The sequence below is a fragment of the Vipera berus genome, assembly GCF_964194415.1.
Source record: "Vipera berus genome assembly, chromosome: Z".
NCBI lineage: Eukaryota > Metazoa > Chordata > Lepidosauria > Squamata > Viperidae > Vipera > Vipera berus.
In genome coordinates this window covers 3,510,823-3,520,880 of record NC_138205.1, presented here as the reverse complement: position 1 = coordinate 3,520,880, position 10,058 = coordinate 3,510,823, and the positions used below count along the sequence as shown (strand labels likewise).

General features: G+C 49.0%; 1 protein-coding gene across 1 annotated transcript; it reads left to right on the top strand.

The window, feature by feature from the left end:
- Positions 1-4,914: 4,914 nt before the first annotated feature.
- Positions 4,915-9,597, top strand: LOC308677144 (testis-specific serine/threonine-protein kinase 4-like). The gene is made up of 3 exons (XM_081343309.1): positions 4,915-5,129; positions 6,750-7,113; positions 9,033-9,597. The coding sequence occupies exons 1-3, from the start codon at positions 4,918-4,920 to the stop codon at positions 9,324-9,326; spliced, it is 870 nt and encodes a 289-aa protein (XP_081199435.1). The 5' UTR covers positions 4,915-4,917; the 3' UTR covers positions 9,327-9,597.
- The last annotated feature ends 461 nt before the right edge of the window (positions 9,598-10,058 follow it).

Genomic DNA, 10,058 nt, shown 5'->3' with positions numbered 1-10,058 from the left:
GGGAAACATGGACTCCATAGAGGAGTTGCTGATCCCGTTCAGGATTGTGGCGTTGGGCATCCCTCCCTCACACACACACACCCCACACACTCCCTTCCTTGATGGGGGGAGGGGGTGTCTCCCCAAGCCATGCAAGTTAAGTCCAGTTTGGGGGGAGGGTCTCCTTTGGCCCTGGGGGAGGGGAGCTGTGGATAGACCTGCTGCCCTAACATGCCTGTTTCCCCCTCCCCAACCCCCCCCAAAAAAAACCCAAATGGGAGAGCATTTAGCTTTGCCCCCTCCCCTTTTATCTGCACAACAGCCCTGAAAGGTAGGCCAGGCAAGGCTCAAGGCGAGCAGCTTTCCTTCCCCCAGACTGGTGGGCAGGAGAGCAGCCCAAGGAAGGGAAAGGGGGTGCGGGGGAGGGTCTCTGCACCAGGCCCCCTCCCCAAAAGGGCCCCCTCCCCCAAAGGAGCCCCTCCCCTCTCACCTGCACCTCTAGGGCTGCCCGGCGCACTGCCTGAAACCTCCGGCGGCCTCTTTCGCCCCTTAATTAAAAAAAAAATAAGAAAGGCGAAAGTTGACAAGTGCAGCCACCCAAACTGCGGTGGGGGCAGTTGAAGGGGGGGGGGGCAAGGCTTCAGTCTGAGCGGACGCCCGAAGCGCTGCCTGATTTTTAAGCCGGCTCCCGTCGGGCTTTAAGGCGTCTTTATTCTCCAGAAAAAAGGGCCGCGCTCGGCTTCTCTGCACCTCCGCTGCGCGGTTCTTAACCCCGAAGAAGAGCTGAATTGAAGAGCGGCGGACTTCCAAAGGGTTGGGGTCCTTCAGGCGGTCTCCTGGGCAGCCTCAGCCACGTCTGTCGATCGCTTCCGCCCTCAGCGGTTCGCGGGGGGCCTCGCTGCCCACACGAGGACGCAGTTCCGGGTTGGGGAGCGGGAGGGGCGGCCTCCCTGAGGGAGGGCGGGGACGTCAGGGCGCTGTCCCGCTCTGGCCCCGCCCACGTCTTAAAGGGACAGGCCCACGTTGGAAGGGAGTGGGTGTGTGGGAGAAAAAAAAAGAGGCGTGAAGCGACGCAGGCAGAAATTCAGCAGGGGAAGCTCAATCCCTCTAAAAAGAAAGCATCTCAAAAAATAAAATAAAAATTCCACTCTTTATTTCCTTCCAGAACTGTCTTTTAATTGTTTACACTCCTAACGGCTTTCGAATCTCCGGAGTTAAAATGTTCATCATCATATTTTAACTTTTGTATTAATTTTCTTTTAAATATCCTGTAAACTGCCCTGAGTCCTTCGGGAAAGGGCGGTATATAAATCTAAATAAATAAATAAATAATAAATAAATATATCAAATAAATTATTAAATCATACACACACACACAGTGCCTATGGCATAAACGCAACTACATTAATAAAATGCACGTGTTAAATAATCGAACAATCAACAGTGCACATCTAAATACACAGTGCACCAATTAAATAATTAAATAATAGATGAGCACACCTGCAAAGTAAATAATAAGGGCACCACGAATAAGTAAACATCAGTAAATATTAAATAAATAATCAACAACCGTACATATTAAATGATAAAGCCATAAATAAATAATACCTGTTAAATAAACTGTAGATATGTAATGCAGATGAAATAAATGCTGAAAAATTGGTTAAACTTTTAAATGCTGTGGGATTTCCAAGGGCAAACGGATAATGCCAAGTGCCTGAATTTTTTATCCCGTGGCCACGGGGTTGCTGCAGCGGTCGTAAATGTGAAAAAACGGTTGTAAGTCACTTTTTTTCAGAGCTGTTGTAAGTTTGAACGGTCGCTAAATGAACGGCTGTAAATCGGGCATGACCTGTATATGTAATAATAGCAATAGCAGCAATAGACACCTTGGGTGCTATCCCAAAACATCTGGAGCACCACCTAGAGATGGGAAGGTCTGGGGAAAAAACAGGAAAAATGGGGGGGGAACAGATTTTTTTGTGGCAGCTGGAAGCTCAAACATATAAAGAACAGCTGCAGGAATTGGGTATCTCTCGTTTAATGAAGAGAAGGATGAAAGGGGGACATGATAGCAGTCTTCCAGTATCTCAGGGGCTGCCCCAAAGAAGAGGGAGTCAAGCCATTCTCCAAAGCGCCTGAAGGCAGGACAAGAAGCAATGGATGGAAACTAATCAAAGAGAAAAGCAACCTGAAATTAAGGAGAATTTTTCTAACAGTGAGAACAATTAACCCGTGGAACAGCTTGCCACCAGAAGTTGTGGAGACTCCATCAATGGAGGTTTGTTTTGAAGAAGAGATTGGACAGCCACTTGCTCAGAATGGTATAGGGTCTCCTGCCTGAGCAGAGGGGTGGACTGGAGGACCTCCAAGATCCCTTCCAACTCTTCTGCTATTCTGAAGGCTTACTGAGTTCTGCAAAGACCAAACTCCAAATGAAGACAAGAGAAGAGACACAGCAAGACATGGAATTCTGGGAATTGAAGTCAGTTCTTCAAGATGCCACGGCTGAGGAACATCTCATTAAACAGCAAATTCATAACTGCAACGAAAAGCAAATTAAATCTGAGCTAGCAATGCGCGGCAGCTGCCAAAAAAGCCAACACGGTGCTAGGCTGCATTAACGGAGGGATAGAATCAAGATCACGGGAAGGGTTAATACCACTTTACAAGGCCTGGGTAAGGCCCCACTTGGAATTCGGCGTCCAGTTTTGGTCACCACAATGTAAAAAAAGATGTTGAGACTCTAGAAAAAAGAGTGCAGAGAAGAGCAACCAAGAGGATCAGGGAACTGGAGGCTAAAACATGCAAGGAACGTTTGCTGGAATTGGGGATGTCCAGTTTAATGAAGAGAAGGATGAAAGGGGTGACATGATAGCAGTCTTCCAGTATCTCAGGGGCTGCCCCAAAGAAGAGGGAGTCAAGCTATTCTCCAAAGCGCCTGAGGGCAGGACAAGAAGCAATGGATGGAAACTCACCAAGGAGAGAAGCAACCTGGAACTAAGGAGAAATTTCTTGACATTTAGCCAGTGGAACCACCTGCCTCCGGAAATTGTGAATGCTCCAACACTGGAGGTTTTTAAGAAGAGACTGGACAGCCATTTGTCTGAAATGGTATAGGGTTTCCTGCCCGAGCAGGGGGCTGGACTAGATGACCTCCAAGATCCCTTCCAACTTCTATTATGATTATGATTATGATTTAAACTGGGGGTCAGACTTCTTCCATTGACCTCTTTCCCTCTTAGGCTTGTGGAACACTCTCCAAGGCCCCGGTTGGAAGACAATAGCTGCCTTCCATTCCTAGAAGGTTGTCTATAGTAACCAGAACCCCACCAGCCAATCAGGGTAGCCAGAAGGCTTAAATATGGCTATGGCATCATTGGAACTCTTGGTGGGATCCAGTCAGAGTAATTCCAGTCAACCCTTCAGATCTTGAAGGTTGCAGCCAGTTATTCCTGTGACATTTTCACTGGGAACCAAAGTCTCTTTGGGTGCTCCTATCCTGGACTCAATAGGGTGAAGGCAGGTGGATCCCAACAGGAGCCCCCACCTCCACCTGATTCCCTCTGATCTTCTGGATCATTGGGAAGAGGAACACCTAGTGGGATGAAGGGTTGATCCTTTCCGTAGAAGGTTGGTGAGATCTTCTGACTAGAGTCCCTCAAGGCGTTGTCTACTCAGCCATTGTCTACTCAGCGTTGTCTACTCAGCCTCTACTCAGGCCAGTCCTTCTCCACCTCTTTAAGTCTTCCTAGAGTTGAGATTGAATCGACCAATTGCTGGAAGGAGATCTCCCTTGGTGAAGCAGCTTTCCATCATGGTGGAACACTCGACGTCCACGCCGTACGTCTCGGTGATGGACCAGTATGGCTACCAAATTGGCAAAGCCATCGGGCACGGCTCCTACGGGACGGTCTACGAAGCTTATTTCTCCAAGCAGAAGTCCATGGTGGCCATCAAGATCATCTCCAAGAAGAAGGCCTCAGAGGATTATCTCACAAAGTTCTTACCCAGAGAAATACAGGTCATGATCTGTGTGTGGGTTTATTTCTGTGCCCACGGGTCTCTCTAGAATAGAATAGAATAGTTGAAAGGGAGCTTGGAGGTCATCTAGTCCAACCCCCTGCTCAGGGAGGAAACCCAATACCATTTCAGACAAATGGCTGTCCAGTCTCTTCTTAAAAACCTCCAGTCTTGGAGCATTCACAATTTCCGGAGGCAGGTAGTTCCACTGGTTAATTGTTCAAACTGTCAGGAAATTTCTTCTTAGTTCTAGGTTGCTTCTCTCCTTGATTAGAAAGTTGTGAATCCCTTGTAAACATCTACCTTCGTACCCTTGCAGGAACTCCTTCCAGGGCTTCAACACAATACAGGAAGTCCTTGACTTACAACAGTTCCGTTAGTGACCAAAGTTACGACACTGGAAAAAAGTGACTTATGACCGTTTTCCCCACCTACGACCGTTGCAGCATCCCAGGGGTCACGTCATCAAAATCCAGACGCTTGGCAACTGGCTCACATTTCTGACCGTTGCAGGGTCCAGGGGTCACGTGATCCCCTTTTGCGACCTTCTGACAAGCAACGGTCAGTGGGGAAGCCAGATTCACTTAACAACCGTCTAACTTGCTAACGCCATTGTGGTCGTGAGGCGAGGACAGCCTGTACCAAACGGGAAATTTTTCAATGCCTCATGGGTTAAAAAAAAATAAATAAGAGCCATCTCTTAGAAAGGCCCTTTGCGCTCCCTCAGAGACACCGTTGCTCCAATCTAGCTTCTCATTCCTATCTTTGCCTTCCTAGTCAGAACAATAATAATACTATTATTGTTAAGTTATTTATGTAGGTTTTTTTTTTAGGACATTTCCCTTTTTACTGCAGTGGAAGAACAGGGGGGCCAAGTCGTAATTCGAACCCCGAGCCTTCTCTCCTCTCCAGGTGATGAAGAGCCTCCGCCACAAATACGTCATCAGTTTCTACCAGGCCATTGAGACCACCTCCCGCCATTACATCATCATGGAGTTGGCACCAAGCGGTGATGTCTTGGAATGGATCCAGAAATCCGGAGCGTGTTCGGAAGCCCTGGCTGGCAAGTGGTTCTCGCAACTGACCCTGGGCATCGCCTACCTGCACGGCAAGGCCATTGTGCATCGGTGCGTGTACGTGTATGCGTGTGAGTGTGTAGGCGTTAATTGCATCCTTTGGGTTTCTATCCCAGCCCAGTTTCAAACAGAGGTGAGGAATTGGGATTGCCTCTCCTCCATTTTGTTTAGTTTTCAGCCCTTTTGTGGTAGACCAGAGTCCCCAACCTTGGTCACTTTATGACTTGTAGACTTCAACTCCCAGAATTCCTCAGCCAGCGTGCCTGGATGAAGAATTCTGGGAGTTGAAGTCCACAAGCAGAGGTCTTCAAACTTGGCCCTTTTTTGACTTGTGGACTTCAACTCCCAGAATTCCTCAACCGGACACACTGGCTGAAGAATTCTGGGAGTTGGAGTCCACAAGTCATAAAGTAGCCAAGGTTGGAGACCGCCGAGGTAAGCCACTCCGCTATCAAATGCCAAACAGCATCTACACTTCACTTAGTGACTGTTCGGAGTCGCAACGCCCCTGAAAAAAGCAACTTACGACCATTTTTCACACTTACGACCGTTGCAGCATCCTCGTAGTCATGTGGTCAAGATTCAGACGCTTGGCCACTGACTCACGTTTCTGACGCCTACAGTGCTCCTTTTGTGATTTTCTGACGAGCGAAATCAATGGGGAAGCCGGATTACTAATTTAAGATCTGCAGTGATTCGCTTAACGACCGGGGCAAGGAAGGTGGTCAAACAGGGCAAAACTCACTCAACACCTGTCTCGCTTAGCAATGGAAGCGTTGGACTCAACTATGGTCGTAGGTCAAGGACTACTGTGGTGAATGCTCCAACACTGGAGGTTTTTAAGAAGAGACTGGACAGCCATTTGCCTGAAATGGTATAAGGTTTCCTGCCTGAGCAGGGGGTTGGACTAGATGACCTCCAAGGTCCCTTCCAACTTTATTATTATTATTATTATTATTATTATTATTATTATTATTATTATTATTATTATTATTATTATTATTATTATTATTATTATTATTATTATTATTATTATTATTATTATATTTATTTATTTATTTATTTATTTATTTATTTATTTATTTATTTATTTCATTTCCATAGCCAACAGTTCTCAATCTTGGTCGGTTTCAGATGGGTGCACGAAACGAATTGTTTTAAGCTGGGGATTATGATGGAAAATGGGTGACACAGCTATAGTCCTCAATTTACAACAGTTCATCAAAGGGCCAAGTTTGAAGACCCCTGCTTGTGGACTTCAACTCCCAGAATTCCTCAGCCAGGCATACTGGCTGAGGAATTCTGGGAGTTGAAGTCCACAAGTCATCAGGGCCAAGTCTGAAGACCCCTGCTTGTGGACTTCAGCTCCTGGAATTCCTCAGCCAGGCATGCTAGCTGAGGAATTCTGGGAGTTGAAGTCCACAAGTCCTCAAAGGGCCAAGTTTGAAGACCCCTGATTGTGGACTTCTGCTCCCAGAATTCCTCAGCCAGGCATGCCGGCTGAGGAATTCTGGGAGTGGAAGTCCACAAGTCCTCAAAGGGCCACGTTGGAAGACCCCTGCCGTAGAGATTCGCTGAACAACCATCTTGCTCCGCCACAGAAATTTTGGGGCTCCATTGCGGTCGTAAAGTCGAGGACTGGCTGTGAAACCTCTTCCCCTTGAACGGCAGGGACCTCAAGCTGGAGAACCTGCTGCTGGACAAGCGAGAGAACATCAAGATCTCGGACTTTGGCTTCTCCAAGATGGTGGCCCCCCAGACGCAGCCCCCGCCCACCCCCTCCTACCGCATGATGAGCTGCTTCTCCCACCTCAGCCAGACCTACTGCGGCAGCTTCGCCTACGCCTGCCCGGAGATCCTGCTGGGCCTGCCCTACAACCCCTTCCTCTCCGACACCTGGAGCATGGGCGTCATCCTCTACACCCTGGTGGTGGCCCACCTGCCCTTTGACGACACCAACCTGAAGAAGCTGCTGAGGGAGACCCAGAAGGAGGTGACCTTCCCCAGCCACGTCCAGATCAATGACGAGATCAAGGTGAGGGGCAGGGCTGGCCGAGCAGCTGGGGATGCTGGGGGCTGTCAGACGGGCTGCCTTCCTTCCTTCCTTCCTTCCTTCCTTCCTTCCTTCCTTCCTTCCTTCCTTCCTTCCTTCCTTCCCTTCTCCCTCCCTTTCTTCCCTTCTCGTCAACTCCTTCCTTCCTTCCTTCCTTCCTTCCTTCCTTCCTTCCTTCCTTCCTTCCTTCCTTCCCTCCTTTTCCTTGCTTCCCTCCACCATTCTCCTTCTTTCCCACTTCTCCTTTCTTCCTTCCCTCCTCTCTCCTCATTCTCCCTCCTTCTCTCCCACTTCTCCTTCGTTCCTTCCTCCCCTCCCTCCTCCGTTCTTTCCTTCCCTGTTCCTCCCTTCCTTCCTTCCCTCCCTCCTGTTCCCAGTCCTTCCTTCCCTCCCTTCTTTGTTTCTCCCTCCCTCCTTCCTTTCTTCCCGCCCTCCCCCCTTCCCTTCCTTATTCTCCCCCTCTTCCAATTCTCCTTCGTTCCTTCCTCCCCTCCCTCCCTCCCTTTGGAAAATGCCAAATTTTACTGGCAGTCACTCATAGAACAGCCACTGCATTCTTAGGCAGCTGGGAATGACAAAAAATATTTTTTATTATTATTTCAAATAATTAAAAGGAGTGACTAGCACAGATGACGTTCCCTAGTTGGGTCACGAAATGTCTGCAAGAAAACAAGCTCAGAGAGCACCAAGGACCCCACAGTCCTCCTCCTCCTCCTCCTCCTCCTCCTCCCACACTCCCTTCCAGCACTGATGATGTTCCCTACTTGGGTCATGAAACGTCTGGAAGAAAACAAGCAAGCTCAGAGACCACCAGGGACCCCTCCATTAAATAAGAGTTGCTGGGTTGTCCCGTGAGCAAGTTGTCCCCTTCCGTTCAAGAATAGTGTGTTTCCCCCCCAAAAGACCTGGTTTTATATTAATTTTTGCTCCAAAAGACCCATTAGGGCAGGGGTCTTCAAGCATGGCCCTTTTAGGACTTGTGGACTTCAACTCCCAGAACTCCTCAGCCAGCGTGCCTAGCTGGGGAATTCTGGGAATTGAAGTCCCCAAGTCATCAAAGGGCCAAGTTTGAAGACCCCTGCTTGTGGACTTCAACTCCCAGAATTCCTCAGCCAGGCATGCTGGCTGAGGAATTCTGGGAATTGAAGTCCACAAGTCATAAAAGGGCCAGGTTTGAAGACCCTTGCATTATTAGTTTGATTTGATTTTATTAAATTTATATGCCGCCCTTCTCCCTGAGGACACAGGGCGGCTCACAACCGTAAAAATTAAAAAACATAAAGTAATTTTTTTAAAAAGAATTAAACAATAGATGCAATAAATACAAGACAATTTAACCCAGTAAAAAGCCTAATTAAAAACCGTAGTCAGTCCAGGCCCGCTTGTTGGAACAACCAGGTCTTCAGGTCACGGCGGAAGGACCGAAGGCCAGGAGCCGTCCGCAGCTCCGGGGGGGGGGGGGGCAATTCATTCCAGAGGGTCGGTGCGCCCACAGAGAAGGCTCTCCCCCTGGGGGAGCCGGCATTGCCTGGCCGACGGCACCCTGGGGAGGCCGACTGTGGGAGCGAACCGGCTTTTTTTTCTGTTAATTTTCCTTATTTTCTGGAAAATACGGTACTAAATGCATCTAAATACATCTGACGATCTTAACTGGGGCTGATTTTTGACCTAGGGCTTATATTACGAGCATCCTGAAGGGGAGAAAAAATCACGCTAGGGCTTATTTTCCAATTAGGTCTAATTTTGGGGGGGGGCAAACACGGGTAGTCAGGTGTTGGTGAACGTCCCCTCCTACACGCGTGTCCTTGGTTCGCCCTCCCCGCAACGGGGAGGAAACCCCCTCCCCACCCCAACCCCGATCAGGAGGCCGTGGTGTTCAAGCGTGGGAAATCTCTTTGCAGGATTTGATCCGTCGCATCTTACGCCAGGCCTCCAAAAGGCTGAACATCCTGGAGATCCTGAAAGTGTCCTGGGTGCTGAAGTTCTTGGCAGAGAAGCCCACCTCCGAACTGAAGGCGCTTGAGGCCATCTGCGGACCCCGGACGGCGGAGGCCGGCAAGAGCACCCCCAGCCCCACCACCCCCAACACCAAATCCAAGTCCCTCACCTTTGTGGCGGACAAAAAAAAACTAGCCAGCCGGATTCGGAGCACGGGCCAGATCAAGCCGTCTAAGAACGCGGAGAAAACCAGCTGAATAGCCGATTAAAATATATATATATATCAATATAGATATTTGTTTTCTGAGGTTTTCGTGGGTGTTTGTATGTAGATCTTTGGTCATTCGGGTTTTTCCCCACGTAGAATTGGAGGTATCAGGGCAACGTTTCGACGAAATCTCATCTGTCATTCCTCAGGCTGGTGGCTTCAGCTTCGTTCTTCTGGGAGAAGTGTGTGATAGTGGCTGTTTTTTCCTTTTAAACTGCCAGAGGGGGTGTGTTCTGTGGGTGGAGGCTTGGCTGTGTTCTGATGGGGTGGAGGTGTGCTCTGATTGGGTGGGGGCCTAGCTGTGTTCTGATTGGGTGGGGATGTGTTTTGAGTGGATGGGCTGGTCTCAGCTGCCAGCCTTAGACCTGAACTGGTGAGTTGTGCTGCTTTTGTTCGGCTCCGTGTTTGTGGTGGTGCCATATATATATATATATATATAAAGGTAAAGGTAAAGGTTCCCCCGCACATGCATGCTAGTCGTTTCCGACTCTAGGGGCCGGTGCTCATCTCCGTTTCATAGCCGAAGAGCCAGCGCTTGTCCGAGGACGTCTCCGTGGTCATGTGGCCGGCATGACTAGACGCCAAAGGCGCACGGAACGCTGTTACCTTCCCACCGGAGTGGTCCCTATTTTTCTACTTGCATTTTTACGTGCTTTCGAACTGCTAGGTGGGCAGAAGCTGGGACGAGTAACAGGAGCTCACTCTGTTACGCGGCACTCGG